Source organism: Miscanthus floridulus, chromosome 6 (assembly GCF_019320115.1).
Source record: "Miscanthus floridulus cultivar M001 chromosome 6, ASM1932011v1, whole genome shotgun sequence".
Taxonomy (NCBI): domain Eukaryota; kingdom Viridiplantae; phylum Streptophyta; class Magnoliopsida; order Poales; family Poaceae; genus Miscanthus; species Miscanthus floridulus.
The window spans coordinates 45,324,228-45,347,933 of NC_089585.1; the positions used below are offsets into that span (position 1 = coordinate 45,324,228).

Sequence of the window (23,706 nt, forward strand, 5' to 3'; positions counted from 1 at the left end):
CCTAAAAAATAAAATGTTTTATAAATTCATAACTTAGAATGGAGGAAGTACTCTGTTCCTTTCTTTACTTGTCGTACTAACTTTGTCCTAATTTAAAAATGTGTCTTTGAACATTGATTTCAAATTTTTTATCTTGTTCATGACATAAGACTTATGTTTTTAGATTCACTGTGAAAAATCATTCATAATATATGATTTATATGTTATGAAACTATAAGGATTGTTTGAAATAAACGGTTAAAGATAGCAGTGTTTAATTTACGACAAAACTAATACTCCCTATAACATGTAAAAATAAACGGTGGAGTATTTAAATAAACACAATTCCATTTACTACTCCCTCCATTGCTAAAAGAATGCAATTCTCGTTTTACGATGAGTTAAATAGCTTAAACTTTGACTAAATGAGTATTAAAAAGTACTAACATTCGTGATATAAAATGAGTATCATTAGATTAGTTATAAAAAATATTTTTATAATAAAATTACTTAGAGACATAAATACTAATACTATTTAATATAACATTAATCAACCATAAGTTTGTTTGATCGGCACGGTTTTTACGGTTACATTCTTTTGTGGACAGAAACGGTACTGGGCATTCATACTTCATAGCCCGCTCTGTCAAGCATATTAACTTTTGGTCGGAAAAAAAATTCAGAAAACTGAATGGCAAATACACGTATAGATATAAAATAATAATAAAAAGACAATGTTGCCCTGACCTTATCCGCTAACTTTTCTGCTCGAAACGAAACGAAACGAAGCATTCGGCCGATTCCCCGTTGGCTGTCTCTGCTTACTCTCCCTCTCCTCTGAAACGAAGCATCAAATCAAAGCGTGATATATGGACTGAAAATAGGTCGTGAAATGGATTGAAATACCTGGGGCTTGAGCGTGATCTATTGATTTGAAGCGGCAGAGAGGGTGGAAGAGACCAAGCGACGTTGGGCGAGCGCCGCCGCCAGGGATTCGTTGGTTCCTTCGCCTGTGACGAGCATCCGCCAGGTACGCTCATCCCTCCCTTTCCCTTCCAGCCGTGCGAAAACGTGCACCCCATACCCTAATGTAAGTTATTTGTATTCGGATCTGACCCAACTGCAGGTCTAATGGTCTATGCGTACTAGCTAGTATGCCAACTAACTTCGTTTTTTCCCCAAAATTTCTGAAAATTGAATGAGCTATGCCAGCAATTTATTTATTGATTCATTCACTCGGCTGTGCTCTCTCCTCCACATTGCAGATACAAGAATGAGCAACATTGTCTAAGCACCTCGTCCAGACATCTAGGGAAAAGCAATGCTGCACCTTCACCACCACAGTTCACCTGTCTCTCCGCACCGTGCGATTTGTCCGCCCACTAGGCTTGCTTGTTCTTGCATATGTAACAAGGCAAACAGCAGAACCACCGCTTTGCAATCAACCAACAATGCAAAGTTGCTCCTTCCGCGGGGGTGGTCTTCTACAAGGCGGCGAATCACCACTGTTGCCAGTGGCCAGTCAGTACCAGGATACACGCCTGATGATGGCGATCAATGCCTTGAAACAGACAACAACATCTCTTTTGCTACCGTAAAGGACGCCGTCATGTAAGACTAAAAATTCCACTATAACTCTATGTGGCTTTGATTTTCACATGTCCCTTGTTCTTTAGACTGGTAGGCTACAGCTATGTTGCTCTGTATCTTAATGTCTTTCATTTCAAATGATATAGTGTGCCTTTTCTAACGATCAGATGAATAAACAGCAACCTGAATTCTGTGGGTGTCAGAAGTGAGCTAATTCTTCTAGCTCTACCAGCAGTCTTGGGTCAAGCTATTGATCCAATGGCGCAACTTATGGAGACTGCATACATTGGTAGATTAGGTACCTCCTTTACTGCTATATCTTACGTTCATTGCTTAAGTTTATTGCCATAAGCCATCCAATGTGCTTAATTCTCAGTACTTCTGTTTCATTGGAAGTAGATTTTATACCTTATGTAAGATAATATGTTAGTGACACCCAACTCAGTGGCATTATTTCTAAAAAAAATCTGGTAGAAACTTACTGTAACTGCAACATTAGCTATACTACAGCATGACTGAACTCAAAGAACATTGCTGTTTCCTTCTCTATCAAGAAAACTATTTGGAATGTCACAGTTGTGCTATATATTAATCCCTTTAATGCCTCTTACTATCTATTTTAATTTTTATGGAGTGCGCATATTAATGCATGAGCTCATCACTAGAATGCTGCTATAGATCTCCTGCGTGATAACTGCTGACATGAAACAACAGATTTCTGGCCCTAGTGTGGCAGTTACAGATGCACATTACATTATCATGTGGAAATGCACATGAGCCTGTCCTTGTTCTCTAGAAGATTGTGCATTCTGTAAACTGGCATGCAGAACCTAGGCATGTTAAAAAATACCCTACACGCTTGCCTGTCCAACTGGAAAAATGTCTTGTACTCTTTACTTACTGCATGAAAGCATCTGTTACTTCTTCCCTTTCTCACCTTTTGCATATTTTCTGAAAGGTGCATTGGAATTGGCATCGGCTGGTATTGGTATATCAATTTTTAATATTGTGTCAAAGATCTTCAACATTCCACTGTTGAGCATTGCAACCTCATTTGTGGCAGAGGATATTTCTAGGAGTGCTACCAAGCATCCTAGTTCAGGTAGCTGAATCGTCAGATAAATGCCGATTTTTTTTAACCTCACATATAGTTACATGTCTTTTATGTGCTTGCTTTATAATTCAGGGTTTGTATCTGCCGTCTGATATCATTGCAGGCAAATTGGAGCTGACATCTGTATCATCTGCCCTGATCTTAGCTGCTGGAATTGGTATAATGGAAGCATTAGCATTGTTCCTAGGATCAGGATTGTTTCTTAAACTAATGGGCGTGTCACCTGTATGTTTAAATTATGATTCTTGTTTTCATGTTTTCACTTCGTGTTATAGGGAGGAACATTTTATATTGCCTCTTCTACTACATTATTGGCAATGACTCTTTAACTGCATACAAAAATAAGTAATTTTGCACCTGTTGCAGTTCTAGATATCTCATATTAGTATTTATACAGGTCTCTCCAATGTATAGACCTGCGAAACTCTTTCTTTCATTGAGAGCTCTCGGAGCACCTGCAAATGTGATTATGTTGGCAGTCCAAGGTATCTTTCGGGGATTCAAGGATACAAAGACTCCGGTGTTTTATATAGGTAACTACCAAGAAATACTATATATTGCAATTTCATCAGCTTTCCCCTTTTTTCTATTGGAAAATTGCTAAAGCCACCTCATATGTCACTCTGATTTTGATATCTCCCCAAAAGGTGTTGTAGCAGAAGCCCACCCCTGCACTTGGCCCCATTGCAAAAACCACCCCACCATGCCCATGCTCGGTCGATTCCACTCATGGTTGACTGAGCTACCTTGGCTTGTACTGGCTCTGTGCACTGCGTAGTACGTTTTGATGCAAGTAACAGTGAGTTTCCATGTAGCCAAGTTCCTTGTTTTGGTTGACTTTTTTTTTACCATTCTTACCTGATATTCTGAGTAGTTCTGTCTATTGTGCTGTGGAATATCTTATGATTCTCCCAGTGGTGGGGCAGTGCTATTAGAGGTCTCCGTAAGGAGATGCGCAAGGCCTTAACTCTCTAATCATTCTTGTTGCCTGGGAGATATGGAAACATAGGAACGCCATTGTCTTTGAAGGTGCTGGACCAAACATTCAGACTCTCCTTCTCACAGTGGCTAATGAAAGCAGCCTGTGGATTGGCTGGCGCCTCGGCCTTCCACGAGCTCCTCTTTAGGTCGCTAGGCCCTGACCCTTGAGGGTGGTTGCAGGTGGGCTTGTTGTGGTCGTGTTTGTGTCCCTTAGCTTGGCACATCTTTTTGTAGTCTCGTGTGTGTCGTTGCGTTGGGAGGGGCTTCCTTTAGCCTCTCCCTTTTCTCTATATAGTTTGTACTCTTTTCCTTCTTATAATGGAATGATGTGCAGATCTCTTGTGTTTTTCGAGAAAAAAAAAGAATTTCTTATAATGTTCCATTCTCAGTATTGTAAATCATGTTATTCCTTTTATGCTTTAAATGTGGATGCTGTTTATTTGCAAAGTTTTATTTGAACTTTATTCTTCCATACTGTCTGGTGCCAAATCCCTGTATTCTTCCACTTCATGATTCCTGTATCATTTTCATACCCTATAGGTTTGGGCAATCTTTCCGCTGTAGCCCTTCTTCCTCTACTTATATATGGCTTTCAGCTTGGCATAACTGGTGCTGCAATTTCTACAGTTGTGTCCCAGTAAGTTCCTATCAGTGGTACTATGCAGTCATAAATTTGGATCACTGACAGAACTTTTGCTAATTACAATTTGAGTTTGTCTAACAACGTTTCCATTCACGATGCAGGTACATTATTACAGTTCTTCTTCTTCGGTCTCTAAGTAAAAAAGCTGTTTTGCTTCCTCCGGGAATAGATCAGTTAGAGTTTGGTGGATATCTAAAATCTGGTGAATGTCTGATGCAGCCACTCCACTAGTTAATTTTTTGTTCAGTTGTGGATTTGTCACGCATTCTATATGAAACTTCTTCATAATGCGTTTTTACCGGCTTTTGTAGCATCTTTGGTATACTTTGTCAGAGTTTGGATCTTTCTTGCTTGGAGCTTTGAGCTATTTTGTTTAATTTAGAAGTTTGACCCATTGATAATTCCATTTCTTCCAGCATGATGCATTTAATTTGGTCCAACACAACTCTGAAAAGCAGAAAAGGGCACTGAATGTCTATGTTCTAGGCTTCTTGCTAAAGCCCACATTGTCCTTTATGAATTCATCATTCTCTAGCCACTTGTATATCTTCACCATCAGCGAATCATTAGCTAACATATGGGCATTGTGTCATTTTAAATTAGTTATCTGTTTCTAGGTGGAATATTTATGGATCTGATTAATGCAATTAGGGAAAAAGAGAACCAGTTTTTCCAAACACCATAAAGTTTGCTGTAAGTGGTAAAAATCATGTGAGGCTAATCTATAGTTTATGGGGGTGCAAAAGACCTTAGAAGCATTTGGCAATGATTTTGTTGTTAGGTTGCTGGTCAAGTTTTATTTTGGCATTTTTTTCTCTTTTTTTTTGGACCTTGCTCTAGTGGGCTTGTATGAGTCTTCTTAGCTCGTAGTTTCTTAATACAATGATGCACAGCTCTCTTGCGCAACAACAACAACAACAACAAAGCCTTTAAGTCCCAAACAAGTTGGGGTAGGCTAGAGTTGAAACCCCGCAGAAGCAATCAAGGTTCAGGCACGTGAATAGTTGTCTTCCAAGCACTCCTATCTAAGACTAAGTCTTTGGGTATATTCCATCCTTTCAAGTCTTCTTTTATTGCCTCTACCCAACTCAACTTTGGTCTTCCTCTGCCTCTCTTCACGTTACTATCCTGGCTTAGGATTCCACTACGCACCGGTGCCTCTGGAGGTCTCCGTTGGACATGTCCAAACCATCTCAACCGGTGTTGGACAAGCTTTTCTTCAATTGGTGCTACCCCTAATCTATCACGCAAGGATAAAAAAGGCGACGCCTCCCCGCCTAGGCGCGCCTAATCGCTGGGCGATGGGGTCCCGCCTGGCCTATGGGGGTAGGCGGACCCCTAGGCGTTCTCATCCCCGCCGGACAAGCTCCTCCCCGCCGGGCGCTCGCATCCCCGCCGAACGAGCTCCTCCCGCCGAACGCCCTCCTCCCCGTCGGGCGCCCGCCTCCCCGTCGGGCGCGCTCCTTGCCGGACGCTCGCCTCCCCGTCGGGCGCGCTCCTCCCTGCCGGGCGCTCCCCTCCCCGCCGAACGCGCTCCTCCTGCCGGACGCGCCCCTCCCGTCGGTTAGTCCCCTCCCCGCCGGTCTGATGGATAAGTCATGTGTGGCTGGTCTTTGTGGGGCTGTGTGGCTGGTCTTTGTGGGGCTGTTGTTGCTCACATGGTCCTTGTGGCTGTTTTTCTGTTTTTAGGACAGCATCTTAGACTAGAGGACAGCATCTTAGCTAGGACAGCATATTAGCATCTTAGACTAGCATCTTGGCATATGCTTGGCTGGCTAGCAGCCTATAAATATGTAACCCCAACCCCTGAGGTTGGCATGGCATTTGTGTGAGCTTGTGTGAGAAATAGACAAGAAAATTGCCCCAACTCCTAGTGTCATCCTCTCTCGATGAGAGTAAGAATTCTCCTACTACCAAGAGTGAGAATTCAGCGACTAACAACTGGTATCGGAGCCGTATTATCCTGTAGCCTGAGCATCTCTTGCTCATCTTCTCTCCCAGCCCCACAACAGCCCCAGCTGTTGGCAGCAGCAGCTCCTCCGGCCGCTCCTGTTCACTCCTCTCCCAGCTCGTCTGAAGCAGCCCTCTCCCCACGCAGCAGCCCCCCGGTAGCGCGTCATGTTCGCAGGGCAGTCTCAGCGCTCGGTCGCCTCGAGCACGCGGCGTCGGCAGGAGGCCGAACTTGCCGCGGCAGAGGAACGCGAGCGAGCGGCGGCAGAGACCGCTGCGGCGGCGGCAAGGGCGTCGAGGCTGGCAGCGGCGGAGCTGGCAGCAGCCAAAGCGGAGGCGGAAGCAGCGGCAGCGGCGAATGCAGCGCGTGCGGCGGCGACGGAGGTCGAGGCTCTGCGCGGCAGCATCGACAGCTCCATTTCCGCTGACGATACCGCCGACGCGGACCTCGAGCTGCTAGAAAGGGAGGCAGCGCGAGCGCGGGCGGCGCAGTGGGCAGACGCGCACGTCCACGAGCGTGGCGGCAGCCCAGACAGGCGCGGACGCGCTGGCGGCGCTCCTGGAGGAGGCGCGCACGGCGGTGGCGCTCCTGGGGCAGCCGCGCACGCCCACGAGCGCGGCGGCAGCCCAGACAGGCGCGGACGCGCCGGTGGCGCTCCTGGAGGAGGCGCGCACGGCGACGGCGCTCCTGGAGGAGGCGCGCACGGCAACGGTGGCGGACGGGTCGATGGAGAGCGCGGCCTTCACAGGCAGCGTGGCTCTCTCTCCCCGGATCGGTACCGACGGGTCGATGGAGAGCGCGGCCTTCACAGGCAGCGTGGCTCTCTCTCCCCGGATCGGTGCCGTGGTTACCACGGGCTCCAGGCTGTTGTCAGGGACGTCGGTCCCGGTGGTGGGTGGCCTACCCTCACCAAGACCAACTACGTCGAGTGGGCTGCGGTGATGAGGGTAAAGCTCCAGGTGCAGCACATGTGGGAGGCAGTCCGGTATGGCGACGTCGACTACGACCTAGATCGACGGGCGCTGGATGCTCTCATCGCTGCAGTCCCGCCCGAGATGCAGTTCTCGCTTACCAGCAAGCGGACTGCCAAGGAGGCTTGGGACGCCATCGCTGCGGCACGCATCGGCAGCGACCGCGCCCACAAGTCCACACTGCAGGCACTTCGCAAGGAGTGGGAGAACCTGGCCTTCAAGCCAGGTGAGGACGTTGATGACTTTGCTCTCCGTCTCAACACTCTGTTGCAGAAGATGGTGCAGTTCGGCGACGACACTTACGGCGAGGAGAGAGCTGTCGAAAAGCTATTCCGCTGCGTCCCCGAAAAGTACAAGCAGATGGCTCGCTCGATCGAGTCTCTGCTGGATCTCTCCACGATGTCGATCGAGGAGGCGATAGGTCGCCTCAAGGTCGTCGACAGCGATGAGCCACAGTCCCTCTCGGGGCCCATCACCACTGGCGGGAAGCTCCTCCTCACTCGGGAGCAGTGGCTTGCCAGCCAAGGTGACCGGAGGAAGGGGGAGCCTTCTTCCGCGACAGGCGGCCGCAAGCGTGGCAAGCCACGCAAGGCGCGCAGAGACGCCCAGGCCAGGACGCGAGGACGTGCCGAGGGTGATGCCCGCGGAGGCGCCCAGGGCGGCGCCGCCGGCAGGCACAAGCCGGCACGAGACGACGCCTGCCACAACTGCGGCCAGCTTGGCCATTGGGCCAAGGACTGTCGACAGCCACGACGCGGCCGGGCCCACGTCGCACAGGCGGAGGAGGAGGAGCCGGCTCTGTTCATGGCACATGCCAGCATCGAGCCACCTCCAGCGGCACCGGCCGCAGCGGCTCTCCTCCACCTTGACGAGCCAAAAGCACACGCCCTCCTCGGCGACAGCTCCGGCAACGACAAGACTGACGGGTGGTGCCTCGACACCGGCGCCACCCATCACATGACCGGTCGACGGGAGTTCTTCACCGAGCTTGACTCTAGCGTCCGAGGCTCCGTCAAGTTTGGGGATGCCTCCGGCGTGGAGATCGAGGGCGTCGGCTCCATCATCTTCACCGCCGTGTCTGGTGAGCACAGGCTGCTCACCGGAGTCTACTACATCCCCGCGTTGAGGAACTCCATCATCAGCTTGGGACAGCTGGATGAGAACGGTTCGCGCGTGGTGGTTGAGGACGGAGTCATGAGGATTTGGGATCGTCGTCGTCGCCTTCTTGCCAAGGTATCCAGAAGCGCAAATCGACTCTACGTCCTTAACGTGCAGGTGGCACAACCCCTCTGTCTCGCTGCTCGTCGGGACGACGAGGCGTGGCAGTGGCACGAGCGTTTCGGGCACCTTCACTTTGAGGCCCTGAAGCGGCTCAGTGCCACGGAGATGGTGCGAGGCCTGCCGTGCCTCGACCATGTGGAGCAGCTCTGCGACGTCTGCGTGTTGCCGAAGCAGAGGCGACTCCCCTTTCCCCAGCGGGCGAGCTTTCGAGCCAAGGAGAGGCTCGAGCTCGTGCACGGGGACTTGTGTGGCCCGGTGACACCGGCCACACCGGGAGGACGACGCTACTTCCTGCTGCTCGTCGACGGCCTCTCCCGCTACATGTGGGTGATGGTCCTCGGCAGCAAGGGAGAGGCTGCGGACGCCATCAGACGCGCGCAGGCTGCTGCGGAGGCGGAGTGCGGCCGCAAGCTGCGCGTGCTGCGCACCGACAACGGCGGCGAATTCACGGCGGCTGAATTCGCGTCGTACTGCGCTGACGAGGGCATTCAGCGCCACTACTCCGCGCCGTACAGCCCGCAGCAGAACGGCGTCGTCAAGCGGCGCAACCAGACGGTTGTGGGGATGGCTCGGGCCCTCCTCAAGCAGAGGGGGATGCCGGCTGTCTTCTGGGGAGAGGCGGTGGTGACGGCCGTCTACATCTTCAACCGCTCGCCTACCAAGGCGCTCGACGGCAGGACGCCGTACGAGGCTTGGCATGGGCGCAAGCCGGCGGTCTCCCACTTGCGGGTCTTCGGCTGCCTCGCGTTCGTCAAGGAGCTTGGCCACATCAGCAAGCTCGACGACAGGAGCACTCCGGGAGTGTTCATCGGCTACGCGGAGGGCTCGAAGGCCTACCGCATCCTCAACCCGAAGACACAGCGTGTGCACACGGCGCGCGACGTTGTGTTCGACGAAGGGCGAGGATGGGCGTGGGACAAGGCGGTGGACGATGGCTCGGCTCCGACGTACGACGACTTCACTGTCGAGTACGTCCACTTCGAGGGAGCTGGGGGAGTAGGCAGCTCTTCTTCGGCGAGCGCGTCTACCCCAGTCCCCGAGCCTCCGCCGACCCCAGCGCCTGCTACTACGACAGCTCCACGCTCTCCAGCCAGGACCTCGGCTGTGATGAGTTCTTCGCCGGCTTCACAGCCGGCAACGCCACGCACTCCAGCACCGACAGGCACCTCTCCGGGCACGTCTACTCCAACACCAGCTCGTGTCGAGCACAGCCCGGTTGAGCTCGCTACTCCGCTCTCTCACGACGAGGAGCGCATCGACGCGTACTACGACGGCGAGCCGTTGCGGTACCGTACGATGGAGAACCTTCTCGGCGACCAGTTGGTGCTGGGACTAGTGCCTCACGACCTGGAGGACCTGGAGGCGCAGTTGCACCTTGCATGTGACGACGGCGAGCCTCGGTCGTTCGCAGAGGCCGAGAGACACGCGGCATGGCGCGCCGCGATGCAGTTGGAGATGGATGCGGTTGAGAAGAACCGCACCTGGGAGCTTGCTGACCTTCCTCGTGGCCACCGTGCGATCACCCTTAAGTGGGTGTACAAGCTAAAGAGGGATGAAGCCGGCGCCATCATCAAGCACAAGGCTCGCTTGGTGGCACGAGGTTTTGTGCAGCAGGAGGGGGTCGACTTCGACGACGCTTTTGCTCCCGTGGCACGGATGGAGTCCGTGCGACTCCTCCTTGCGCTAGCTGCCCAGGAGGGCTGGCGTGTTCACCACATGGACGTCAAGTCGGCGTTCCTTAACGGCGACTTGAAGGAGGAGGTCTACGTGCACCAGCCGCCGGGATTTGCGATCCCCGGCAAGGAGGGCAAGGTGCTCCGCCTGCGCAAGGCCCTCTATGGCTTGCGGCAGGCACCGAGGGCGTGGAATGCCAAGTTGGATTCCACGCTAAAGGGGATGGGCTTCGAGCAAAGCCCGCACGAGGCGGCCATCTACCGACGGGGCAATGGAGGAAATGCCCTGCTGGTGGGTGTCTACGTCGACGACTTGGTGATCACCGGCACCAAGGATGCGGATGTGGCGGCATTCAAGGAAGAGATGAAGGCCACCTTCCAGATGAGTGACCTGGGGCCTCTCTCCTTCTACCTGGGAATCGAGGTGCACCAGGATGACTCCGGGATCACGCTTCGACAGACCGCCTACGCCAAGCGCGTCGTTGAGCTAGCTGGGCTCACCGACTACAACCCAGCTCTCACTCCGATGGAGGAGAGGCTGAAGCTGAGCCACGACAGCACGACGGAGGAGGTGGACGCTACACAGTACCGGCGCCTTGTGGGGAGCCTTCGCTACCTCGCCCACACACGGCCGGACTTGGCATTCTCCGTCGGCTACGTTAGTCGGTTCATGCAGCGACCGACGACGGAGCACCAGCAGGCTGTGAAGAGGATCATCCGCTACGTTGCGGGGACTCTCGACCACGGCCTCTACTACCCGAGGTGTCTTGGGGCGGCACACTTCGTCGGGTACAGCGACAGCGACCACGCCGGCGACATCGACACCAGCAAGAGCACGAGCGGGATCCTCTTCTTCCTCGGCAAGTGCCTCGTTAGCTGGCAGTCGGTCAAGCAGCAGGTGGTGGCCCTGTCCAGCTGCGAGGCCGAGTACATAGCGGCCTCCACCGCTTCGACTCAGGCGCTCTGGCTCGCTCGACTGCTTGGTGATCTCCTCGGCAGAGACACTAGAGCGGTGGAGCTCAGGGTGGACAGCAAGTCCGCTCTGGCCCTGGCAAAGAACCCCGTGTTCCACGAACGCAGCAAGCACATCCGGGTGAGGTACCACTTCATCCGAGGCTGTTTGGAGGAAGGGAGCATCAAGGCGAACTACATCAACACCAAGGACCAGCTTGCGGACCTGCTCACCAAGCCCCTTGGGAGGATCAAGTTCCTTGAGCTCTGCTCCAGGACCGGGATAATTCAACTCTCCCACAAAGACGACGCACAAGACTTAGGGGGAGAATGATGGATAAGTCATGTGTGGCTGGTCTTTGTGGGGCTGTGTGGCTGGTCTTTGTGGGGCTGTTGTTGCTCACATGGTCCTTGTGGCTGTTTTTCTGTTTTTAAGACAACATCTTAGACTAGAGGACAGCATCTTAGCTAGGACAGCATATTAGCATTTTAGACTAGCATCTTGGCATATGCTTGGCTGGCTAGCAGCCTATAAATATGTAACCCCAACCCCTGAGGTTGGCATGGCATTTGTGTGAGCTTGTGTGAGAAATAGACAAGAAAATTGCCCCAACTCCTAGTGTCATCCTCTCTCGATGAGAGTAAGAATTCTCTTACTACCAAGAGTGAGAATTCAGCGACTAACACGGTCTGCTCCCTAAGCGGCAGCAGCCAGCAGGTCCTCCCCTGCTCCTCTCCTCTGTTTTCTTTGAACTTTGAAGTGGTCTGAATGATTGAATCTGAAGCCTCTGAATGACTGAATGACTGACAGGCTGTTCGGTTGGCTGGTTCGTATCGTTGCTGGTTCGTGAAGAAGTACTGCTAGCTGGTTTGTGTGAGAGAAAAATACTGTTCCGGCTGAAAATTTACGATCGTTTACGACAAGCCACAGCCAATCTGAAGCCTGCTCCTCTCCTCTGTTATTTGACTGATCCTTTGATGGCTGCATGTATGTATCTGTGATTGCCTGAACTCGGAATGTATAGCTGATTGACTGAATGACTGATGGACTGAATGTATAGCTTAGCTAGTTAGCTGATTGACTGAATGCATAGCTCAGCTAGTTAGCTGTCACTTACTCACTTGTTAGTTTACACGCTGGATGCAAAATTAGGAAAACGCCTAGAAAAACGCCTTGAAACGCCTAGGCTAGCCCTAGGCTCTAGGCTGTGGGTTGTCGCCTAGAAACCGCCTAGCGCCTTCTTGAACATTGCTATCACGTATATCATCGTTCCGAACTCGATCCCTTCTTGTATGACCGCAAATTCAACGTAACATACGCATTTCCGCGACACTTATCTGTTGAACATGTCGTCTTTTCGTAGGCCAACATTCTGCACCATATAACATAGCAGGTCTAATCGCCGTCATATAAAACTTGTCTTTTAGCTTCTGTGGTATCCTTTTGTCACATAGGACACCAGATGCTTGCCGCCACTTCATCCACCTTACTTTGATTCTATGGCTAACATCTTTATCAATATCCCCGTCATTCTGCAGCATTGATCCTAAATATCGAAAGGTGTCCTTCCTAGGCACTACTTGACCTTCCAAACTAATATCTTCCTCCTCCCGAGTTGTAGTGCCGAAGTCACATCTCATATACTCAGTTTTAGTTCTACTGAGTCTAAAACCTTTGGACTCCAAAATCTCCCGCCATAACTCCAGTTTCTGATTCACTCTTGTCCGGCTTTCATCAACTAGCACTACATCGTCCGCAAAAAGCATACACCAAGGGATGTCCCCTTGTATGTCCCTTGTGGCGTCATCCATCACTAAGGCAAACAAATAAGGGCTCAAAGCTGATCCTTGATGTAGTCCTATCCTAATCGGAAAGTCATCCGTGTCTCCATCACTTGTTCGAACTCTAGTCACAACATTGTTGTACATGTCTTTAATGAGCCCGACGTACTTCGTTGGGACTTTATGTTTGTCCAAAGCCCACCACATAACATTCCTTGGTATTTTATCATAAGCCTTCTCCAAGTCAATAAAAATCATGTGTAGGTCCTTCTTCTTCTCCCTATACCGCTGGCTTATTAAGAAAATGGCTTCCATGGTTGACCTTCTGGGCATGAAACCAAATTGGTTCATAGCGACCCGCGTTATTCCAGGCACAACTCTCTTGCGCGTTTGAGAAAAGAAAGTAAGTTGTAAAAATCCATGCCTACAACATACAGTCCTTTGAGATCTCATGTCAACCTTCTGGGCACTAATACACTCATGTTCTGTTTTCCTATTTTCTTCTTATTTTCCTTATTGTTTTGGCATCTTTACTTATCATCTATGTATCCTTGGATATGTAGGTGGCATGCTATTGGGAAGAACTCTTTCAATTCTGTTAACTATGACCATTGGTACATCAATGGCTGCTCGGCAAGGCCCAATAGCGATGGCCGCTCATCAGATTTGTTTGCAAGTATGGCTTGCTGTATCTTTGCTTGCAGATGCTTTAGCTGTTTCTGCCCAGGTATGTATGTTCGGTTCTAGAAGTCATCCTCCCGTTAAAATTGGTTTCCCTAAACTCTGCTGGTCAACTATACTATATGCAGAGCCTGCAAACTTTTAGAACATACTATTATATACTGAGATTGTTCTAGCTTGATGATCTGATCATGATCTATCAGTTATAGTCCAACTAACTTTTCTTCTTTTAGGCACTGATAGCAAGCTCTTATGCAATATTGGACTACAAAAGGGTTCAAAAGATAGCAATGTTTGCATTGCAGGTGAAATGTATTTCACTTCTTTTTATTTAAAGTTTAATTTATGCATATGGATGCACGTTTTCACTATTTTTTGTATGTTTTTCTCTCTTCCAGATAGGAGTCTTTAGTGGATTAGCTTTGGCCATTGGATTGTATGCCTCATTTGGCAATATAGCTAGACTATTTACCAGTGATCCAGAGGTCCTAATGGTTGTCAAATCTTGTGCATTGGTAAATCCTCCAACATTACTGCTAATTTCTGTGTCATTTATGTCATTTTCTAATGTTAAATTTCGTTTCAGTTTGTCTGTGCCAGTCAACCAGTTAATGCCCTGGCCTTCATCTTTGACGGTCTACACTATGGTGTATCAGATTTTGACTATGTTGCTCAAGCTACTGTATGTTAACTAGTCCTCCAGCTTTTTCGTATCCTTTGTTTTTCAATTGTTTATTCATTTCTGTATTTTTCTTTCTATAGATTGTGGTTGGTGTTATGTCTTCACTCGTCCTGTTATGGGCTCCGTCTGTATTTGGCCTGGCTGGAGTTTGGGCTGGTTTGACTACACTCATGGGGTTGCGTATGGCTGCAGGTGTTCTGAGGTGATTGTGTTTATTATTCTACCTTGTACCTCGCACAATGCATTTGTGATCCTGCATTTTTTTTTCCATTCTATTAATCTATTTTATAATAAAAAATCATATTATGATGTTCTGTAATTTCATAAGATTGATGTGGCTTAACAGTAAAATTGACATTAATAGATGTTAAAGACTTTTACTGCTACTCATACTGGTTAGATCTTCCACTTGTCATCATGACTTCATTTGTGAACATGTTTTCTGATCATCAGGAACAGATTACATCAATGCCAGGAAGCATTGTTTTTCTGTGATCTTTTAGAGATCCTCACTGTTTGTGTCACTTTTCTTCGCCCTGTTCGTTTGGGCTTGTTTGGCTGATAAGCCATGGCTGAAAATACTGTTGGCTGATTTAATGTGAGAGAAAAATACTGTTCGTTGGCGGAAAAAGTACGGCTTATAAGCCAAACGAGCCCAAGCTTCAGCTAGATAGGTGAAATTTACGCCATGTGCTTTGTACCAACTGGCACCTGGCAGCACATAGAGTTTCTTCTTTTGACGAACATGACGCTTTGGCTGGTAAAAAGGCGCATTTTTGGAGCTGCTTATTAAATAAACACCCTGACTGACATCTATGCTTTTTTAGTTGATGCAATGCATGCTCTGTTATGCTCTGATATTAATTAGTGAACTCACTGGGAAAAAAAAAACTCAGGTTGCTATGGAAATCGGGGCCTTGGTCATTTTTGCATGAGGAGCCATAAGCCGAGGTTCATCAATTATCAGCCTGTGCAGTTTGGAGTTGTTAACTTATTGCTGGGAATTTACATCACTGCAAATATTACCCGAGTGTCATGGACTCAGTGAAGCTGTTACCCTGTTACTCCTCTGGCCCAGATCAAAATCTGACTTCATTGCAATTCTTGTCGAGAGAATAAAATCATTCTGCTAGATGGCATGGTTTAGTGAACCATTGGTGTGACCTTTTGCTAACTCCTTTTTTTTTTTTTGCTAGCAGCTGTGCAGTTTCTCTAGAAGAAAAGATAACAGGGTCATGCATATATAGCATTGATATATGTAACCCAAGGCGTTTGATACTGATGTGTTTGCGTCGTTTCATAATTGTTGATTTTGTTGCCAGATGGACGAACGATGGGCAGTTTGGACACTCTGATCAGATAAGAGTGATTGAGGTGCCTCCGAATGGTACTCAGTGTAAATTATTTTAGAACCTTTTTGTTGATTAGGTACATGCATGTTCCATACTTTAGGCAGTGTTTTGATTCATTATTTGCTAACAGTTAGCCGGCTGGCTAATAGCTCATATCTAACATTAGCTAGCTAAATATTAGCTACTTGTTAGTTGGAGGGTGTTTGGATGCATAGCTAATGAAAAATGTTATTAAGATAACTATTAGCAGTTATTATCTGATATGATCCAATTAGTAAGATAGTTACTATCTAGAGGTCCAGATAAAAATTATCTATTTTATTAGTTGTGAATGTTTGGATCCAAAAGTGATAACTATTGGCTGATAGCTATTATCTATAAGGATTCAAACAGGGCCTAACATACACTTGGCGTGCGAATGTGGTGTTCATTCGTGTATCATGTGCTCCGTAATGAAAAGAATACAACCATGGGTTACGTGTCACGAAAAGTAGTTTAAGTTTTTTAGTGAACAATATTCACAGTTATTTATTATGAAAATATATTTCGTAATTAATCTAATGGTATTTATTAGGTATCATAAATATGAATATTTTTTTATCTATAATTGTTAAATTTAAAGTAGTAAAATGTGATACTGTGCTAACTGCATTCTTTTTTGGGAGGGAGGCAGTACTGTGTACGATTCAGCCTGGGGTCCGAATTGATGACTGGCGCACAGCATCCGAACAGCCCAATGCAATGCATACCCTGGGTCTTCTCGTCTCGTCTAGAAGCCCGTCCGCTGCCAACTCCTCTCCGTGTCCCACCCCAGGAACGGTCGGCCAAGTCCGAATCCAGAAGGGCGGGGGTCCTGCGCCCGTAAATGCAGTGCCCTTGCTTGCCGTGCCTGTGCACCCCCAACTTTTTATTACAAAAATCAGACCCCCTTCTCGATCTCTTCACCCACGCTTCGCGAACGCGTTAGACGCGTGTTCCGGGCGCGGCGACCGTGGAGTGGACATGGAGGTCGAATACCACGAGGTGAGGGTGAGAGGAGTCGTCTGCTCCGCGCATTGCGGTGGGCGACTGGTGGTTGGTTGATTTTCCTTCTACTTTCCTTTTCCCTTGTCGCCGGCCGGGCCTTCATTTCGGCCAAGTTGCTTCATGCATGGGTAAAACATTTAACAGTGAGACGGAGACAATGCGTTGCACGTGCTCGTGTTCTGGAACGGCCATGCATTGCCTAGCTGTTCACACTTGTCAAGCTCCTTAATTAATATATGCTGCTCGATTACTTGTACGTTTGGCATACATATCACGTCCTGAATCCTGATCGACCTGACGACGATGCTTGCTTCTCGCCGGAGCTTTCGCCGGCCACTTCGTCTAGACGTTAAGCCACAGAAACGATTAAGCTGCCCCAGACCAACATGCACCAAACCTACACCATTTTCTTTTCTCGCCGATATGATCGCCGTACTTGTAACACGACCATCGATCTGGCCGCCGTACGTCGCCGGCGAGAGGGGGCGCTTGGACGGGTGAGCTGCCCCCGACCAACCACCACCGCCCAGCCCGGCCGGGTTGCCATCACCCACGCAATAAGCGCCTGCTTCGTGTGTAGGAGTACTTGGTTCAGGCGCTATACGAGGGCTAGTAGCCGTGTGGTGGACTGGTGGATGGTGGTCACTGGTCACTGGTCACCACTCATCAGTACTTGTATTGCAAATCCCTAATAATGTACACCCAACCTAACTGAAAATTGTAAAACCATACAGAAATATTGAAGATTCTCTAAACCAAGCATGTGTGCTTGAGTTTTGTCTGTTAGTATATCTGGATTGTACGTAGAATATTTCTCCTCTTTTTATGTTTTGATGAGGTGATGATTGAAGTACATATATCATATCGCCTGCTTTGTCAACGTAACCTCATTTTCTGCATGGATTTGGTTGATACATGGAACTCAGTTGGACGGGCATAGTACTTGGTAACATCGAAGCTCTTCTGGTTTTAATAATCGTATAGTATATATATAACGAAAGGTTAGGCATTTAGACTCTTGAAGAACGAGAACTTCTAGAAGCTCATCATGATCGACGATGGCCTCATCAGAGCATCGTATAGAGCGGTGGCTAGCCACCACCACCGGCCCCAAGGCTTCGTGCAGGTCGGCTTGATGGCGCCGATCGAGCCTTAACTGCGTGGAGGTCGTTGCAGTGATGATGGATGCACACAACAGCACAGCAATGGCGGGAATGGCCGAACATGTGGAGTACTTGTAGGGTGGCCAGGCCTCATTTATAGTGGATTGAAGGCGTTGTCAATCAAGAATTTAGGCCTCCTCCACCTTCTTCCCTATTGCTATGTTTAGGATGCTTGTTTTCAAGGCTCCCAACTCCCCTTGGCATTGCAACTTTCTGGGATTGGAAATGTTCTGCAGCAAAGCACAGCACAAGTTCTAGTTAGAGACTGTACAAATGCTTGAGGTCAGGTTGTAGTTTAGATTTAACATATGGGAGGGAGATGGAGAACGCAAGTGACCCCGCCGTAGTGTTCGTTCATTTGGCTTGTTTTAGTCAGTTGAGTGGAAATCGTACCGACAAACTAACCTGAATAATAATGTCTATGCGTGAAGTAAGTTCAACGGTTTATCATTATAGCAAAGCACAGCATAATGTGTATTCACTCACTGATTCTCATTGTTTCTCAATAATACGAATGCGTGGACGATCGATGAGTGCAGAATGCGGCGTGCGGCTGGCGGCGGCCGGGTACGGTGTGTTCGGGATGGACAACGAGGGTCACGGCAAGTCCATGGGCGCGCGCTGCTACATCCGCAGCTTCCGCCGCCTCGTCGACGACTGCAGCCATTTCTTCAAGTCCATCTGCGGTGGGTGAGCCGTGAGCTACGGCCTAGGCTGCATCGTTGATGACCTTCTCCATCTGCCATTCCTATTTCCTGATCAGATCGCTTTCATAAATCTCTGAACCTGTTCCTATGCCTTGGTGCAGAGCTTGGGGAGTACCGGGGCAAGAGCCGGTTCCTGTACTGCGAGTCCATGGGCGGCGCGGTGGCGCTGCTCCTGCACAGGAAGGACCCTGCCTTCTGGGACGGCGCCGTCCTCGTCGCGCCGATGTGCAAGGTCAGTGGGTCCTCGGCTGAATCCTCTGCTTCGTCTGCACGATCAGTTGCATTGTAACATCCCGCCTAAATGGGCCGAGCTGAGCCAAATTGAATAGTGCTGGGCCACGGGTACTGTAGTCGCGAGTACGGTATCGCCAAGTTGGGCCGGACCACAATCGGAGGTACTGTAGGTGGGGCCCACTCCTTTGTAGAGTGGGCCTGTGCCGTGTACCGGGCCTGGGGTGTTACAAATTGTATTTAGAGTAAAGTCTCGTTGTTTCACGGACGTATGGCTCGGGAGCTCGGACGGGCTACGCATGGCTCTGCAAGAGCATGGCACTTGGGGCGGAGAGCTGGGAATATGAACGTGGCCCAGAGAGTCGATTCTCAGCATTTGTCCCGTATGGGTAAGCTGGTTCGATAACTCGACGAGGACGTCGAATCCTAAGAGGGTGATTGTAACATCCCCGCCTAAATGGGTCGAGCTAGGCCGAATTAAATAGTGCTAGGCTGTGATACTGTAGCTGGGGGTAATGTAGTCGCGAGCGCGGTAGTGCTCAGTTAGGCTGGGCCACGATCGAGGTACTGTAGATCGAACACCTACGCGGGCTACTGTGGCATCGTGGAATACTGGTCGCCCAAGATTTAGTATGAGAACTCAGGGATGATTAGACCAGCTTAAATAGCCCGGTCAAGGACACGTAGTAATCATCGGTTAACTGTTTTGCGCGAAGCGAGACGAAAGCGTAAACGAGTTGCTATGTAGGTGGAGCCCACCCTTTGGTAGGGTGGGCCTGTACCGTGTGCCGGCCTGGGGTGTTACATGCATGCTTGTGCTTGCCTCAACTGAAAACTCTTGTCCGGCCTGTTGCGTTGCCGGTGAACGCAACCAAATTTGTTTGTTTTCAGATATCAGAGAAGGTGAAGCCGCACCCTGTGGTGATCACGCTCCTGACGCAGGTGGAGGACGTGATCCCCAAGTGGAAGATCGTGCCCACCAAGCAGGACGTCATCGACGCCGCCTTCAAGGACCCGGTCAAGCGTGAAAAGGTCAGTTATCTCGTCGACGACTGCCTTGCTTTTTGACAAAATGGTCTTGTCTGAAAGAAACGCTCTTATGATGCTCCTGCCATGCCAAGCAGATCAGGAGAAACAAGTTGATCTACCAGGACAAGCCGCGTCTCAAGACTGCGCTGGAGATGCTCAGGACCAGCATGTACATAGAAGACAGCTTGTCACAGGTACCACCAGGCTTACCTGATGAGCACGTTTTTTTCAGTCTCAATGTTGCATTAGTTTGCTGAGGCTATTCAAAACTATTCGACGACGGTAAAAACCTGTCAGTCACAGCAGCTCAACTCCGGTTCTGAACTTTTTCTGAATGTTTTTGGGCAGGTGAAGCTGCCGTTCTTCGTGCTGCACGGCGAGGCCGACACGGTGACGGACCCGGAGGTGAGCCGCGCCCTGTACGAGCGCGCGGCCAGCGCCGACAAGACCATCAAGCTCTACCCGGGGATGTGGCACGGCCTCACCGCTGGGGAGCCCGACGAGAACGTGGAGGCCATCTTCTCCGACATCGTCTCCTGGCTCAACCAGCGCAGCCGGAGCTGGACCATGGACGACCGCTTCAGGAAGCTGGTGCCAGCGCCGGCCAAGTTCATCGATGGTGACGACGCCATCGACGGCAAAGCGCAGACACAAGGGCGTCCTCGCCGGCGGCGCCCGGGCCTCCTCTGCGGGCTTGCCGGCCGGACGCATCACCATGCAGAAATGTGAATACAGAATTACCGTCCCGGTCCCGGATCAGATGGGCGCCTGCTTCAACAATGGCAAATAAGGAAGTGATGATGTGCAAATTTGTAATATATAAAGGTCTTGGGTATGTTCGCTTGACCTAATCAGCCGGCTTATCAGCTAGAATCTACAGGATTTTTCTCTCAGAACAAAACAGTTTTAGCCGGCTTTAATACCAGCCGAACAGGCCAGGTGCTGTTTATATGGGGCAGAGGGATATAAATGATATCTCCCCTCTCCCTCGGCAGTCATCTTCTCCACTCATTCATTCCATCGGACTAGCTACTCCCTTTCCTCCATTGATGCTCCCAACCATAAGTTTCAATCTTAGTGATTCCTTGTGGTGTTTGGCCTTGAGAGAGAAGTGAGAAGCTAGAGAAGAGCAAGCTTCATCACTTTAGAACACTTGGTGAAGCCCTAGTCGACACGTGGTGTTTGTTACTCTTGGAGCAACGCTTCTAGCCGGCTAAATGTTGCTCGTGTAGCATTCCAAGCTTTGCGAGGTGCTCTAAGAAGTTTGCATTGTCCTAATTTGATTAGTGGAACCCTCAAGCCTACCACTTGGTAGTGGCCTTGAGAAGATGTAGGAGTTAAAAGAAACTACGAGCCTTTGTGGCTCCCTTAACAATGTGACTTAGGCGAGTTTTGGTGGCGAGCTAAACCATGTGATAAATCTTGTGTCTCTTGTGTATTGTGCTTGTATTCTTTTCACTTGTGTTTGAGTTAAAATTCTAGGGTTTGGACCCAATCTAATTGTGGCAAGCCAAACATGCAGCCACGAACCAAACACTCGCCAAAAATATAGGGCGCGGAAGGTGCGGCGCCGTGTGGCAAGATGCGGCTATGAACCAAACAGGCCCTGAATGCAGATGTCTGGTTACCGAGGCCTAAAATGATTAACCTATTTCTTTTAAAGAAAATCAAGGAGTACCATTTGAGCCTACACTTGTTTTGCTTTTCAAAATTCACGATGTCTTGCTTGTCTCATGAATCTGGCTCCGTTCATGGAATCATGGGCATGTACGGCATGTTCAGTTTTAGACCCTAAGAATCCATGACAATTTTTGTCATGCCACGAAAATTTGTTCCTTACTTGGTTTAAGACCAAAATTTATCCTGCCAACAACAATTTGTCACTAGTCAGCTTCAGTCAACAACTAAAGTTAATATCCCGCCTAAAATTTTCTGAAACTGCTCAAGTTAAGGTGTCTTTTTCGATTACATAGTACAACGCAGACACTCACAACGCACGTACACACACCCCTATGAACGCACGCACGCAAATCCTACCTCTATGAGCATATTCGAAGACTGGGCCGGCAAATTCTCGAGATTAGCGAAGGCACCACACGCGTCTCGCTGTCGACGAGAATGTCGCCAAAGTTGCTCTTACTCGCAGGCCGCAGGCCAACCGTCCATTGTCATTTCGGGCCTACGGATGAGGTGTCAACCATAAACCATTGCATGCATGTAGATTGAAATTTTAAGATAATCAAACTTCAAATGCTAATGTTTCTGCTTAATGTATGTACGATTTGCAATTTGTTTTCACCATGATATTCCTTAAGATTTTATCTACAAAATAAGATTCCATATGGCTATACTTCTTTGAAGAAAAAATGACATGTGGCCCCGACATGGCATACTCACAGCTCTGACATCGTGGCATGACTGGCATCCAAACACACTTTACCACTCCAGATTTTGGCATTCGCTGAATTTCGGCTCTATCATAAGCTAAACATCATTTTTAGGACTAATATTATTTTTAATATAGTCCATACTCTACAACCCTTGCATTTGTCAATCACAACGTAATGTTATTAATGTTTGGCATTACCCTCTGGTCTCAATAATTTTGTTACAATATGAATTCTATCTGGCAGGTAACCAATTTTGGGTAATTACTCGTCATAATCAGTGCACAATAGGGCAACCATGAGCTGGTTGGTTTCTGGGCTGATAAGCCCGACTGGTGCTGGTTTGTTGTGAGAGGAAAATGTTAGTATTGATCTCCCACCAGTTAGGCCCAACAGCCTAACTGGGCCTTGTCCTCGCGCCCTGATCGGGGGCGCCCAACCCTACATGGTTGGTGAGCCCCCGTCGCACAGCGCTATAAAGGAAGGTGGGGGCCGGGGCTCGCGACACGAGGTTCACCGCGCCGCCAGTCACCCCACCGACATCATAAACCCTAGACCCGATCGAAAGTAGGGGCGCTGCCAGCGACGAGAAGTACCACCGACGCCGGCAACGCCACCCGACGCTCACGCCGCCGCCGAGGACGCCACAGCGTCGACTCCCTCTCCACCGACCATCGCTGCCAGCGCACATATGGCGTCCGTCAACGAAACCCCGGCCGGAGCTTCAACAACTACGGCATTTGACGGTTTGCCACCTATCACCCATCTCTCAATCTCTCTGTGAAATCCGAATGCTCTATTACTGTGCTAAGTATCCCGATCCGATGAATATACTAAGAACACTAAATCTAACAATGGTATCAGAGCCACGGTTCATCAAGAAATCAGATGCAGATCGGGAAAGAAAGTCGAAAACCGAACCCTAAGACCTAACCCTAATTCCCAAAATCAAAACTGAACAAGGGATTGAAGAAGGGGAAAAGGGAGGGTCGGATTCAAGAACCCTAGAACTCTAATCTGAAAGAGGGGAAAAGGGGAAGAAGAAAGAAGAAGGGTCAAACCCTAACCCTAATCCCATTTTCCATTCGGATGAACGAAAAGGAAAACGAATCGGCAAGAACAAAACTCTAAACCTAACCCTAGTTTTCCCCATTCGGATAAAACCGAAAAGAACAAACTCAAAAAAAAGGGAGAAAGGGGAGAAAAAAATTAGGGTTAGGATTCGTCGGGGATAAACCTCCACCGGCGTGGAAGAAGAAGAAGAAACGCACCGGCTCTTTCGTCGGCGCTGGATAAGAAACCGAGCCGATGCGCGCGGGCTCGGCCAAGAAACGGCTCGCCGGGCTCGGCCAAGAAAGCGCCGCGGCTAGGCCACTCGACGGCGGCGTGCTCACCCATTGGGGAGCACGCGCGCCGGCGAGGGGGCCAGCAACGGCGCCAAACCCGCTCTGCTCTTCCTCGCTCGTGGCTGCTCGGCGGCGGCCGTCTCCGCTGCGGTTGAGAAGAGGAAAACAGCGAGGAGAGAGAGAGGG

At 49.4% G+C, this 23,706-nt stretch overlaps 2 protein-coding genes across 3 annotated transcripts; both read left to right on the plus strand.

Moving 5' to 3' along the window:
* Positions 1 to 763: 763 nt before the first annotated feature.
* Positions 764 to 16,106, plus strand: LOC136455990 (protein DETOXIFICATION 45, chloroplastic-like). Of its 2 annotated transcripts, XM_066455739.1 has the most exons (14): positions 764 to 1,009; positions 1,245 to 1,590; positions 1,749 to 1,867; positions 2,528 to 2,671; positions 2,787 to 2,908; positions 3,081 to 3,216; positions 4,205 to 4,301; positions 4,409 to 4,509; positions 13,480 to 13,643; positions 13,831 to 13,902; positions 13,996 to 14,112; positions 14,184 to 14,279; positions 14,360 to 14,481; positions 15,176 to 16,105. In XM_066455739.1, exons 2-14 carry the CDS (start codon positions 1,301 to 1,303, stop codon positions 15,222 to 15,224), a joined length of 1,629 nt encoding a protein of 542 aa, XP_066311836.1. In that variant the 5' UTR covers positions 764 to 1,009; positions 1,245 to 1,300; the 3' UTR covers positions 15,225 to 16,105. The 2 variants fall into 2 exon arrangements, with proteins under 2 accessions (XP_066311836.1, XP_066311837.1); XM_066455740.1 differs by lacking the exon at positions 764 to 1,009 and having other exon boundaries at positions 1,451 to 1,590; positions 1,737 to 1,867; positions 15,176 to 16,106.
* A 2,267-nt stretch (positions 16,107 to 18,373) lies between these two features.
* On the plus strand, positions 18,374 to 20,754 carry LOC136458197 (caffeoylshikimate esterase-like). Its single transcript, XM_066458178.1, has 5 exons — positions 18,374 to 18,506; positions 18,629 to 18,759; positions 19,650 to 19,790; positions 19,883 to 19,981; positions 20,136 to 20,754. Exons 1-5 carry the CDS (start codon positions 18,404 to 18,406, stop codon positions 20,514 to 20,516), a joined length of 855 nt encoding a protein of 284 aa, XP_066314275.1. The 5' UTR covers positions 18,374 to 18,403; the 3' UTR covers positions 20,517 to 20,754.
* Positions 20,755 to 23,706: the final 2,952 nt, after the last annotated feature.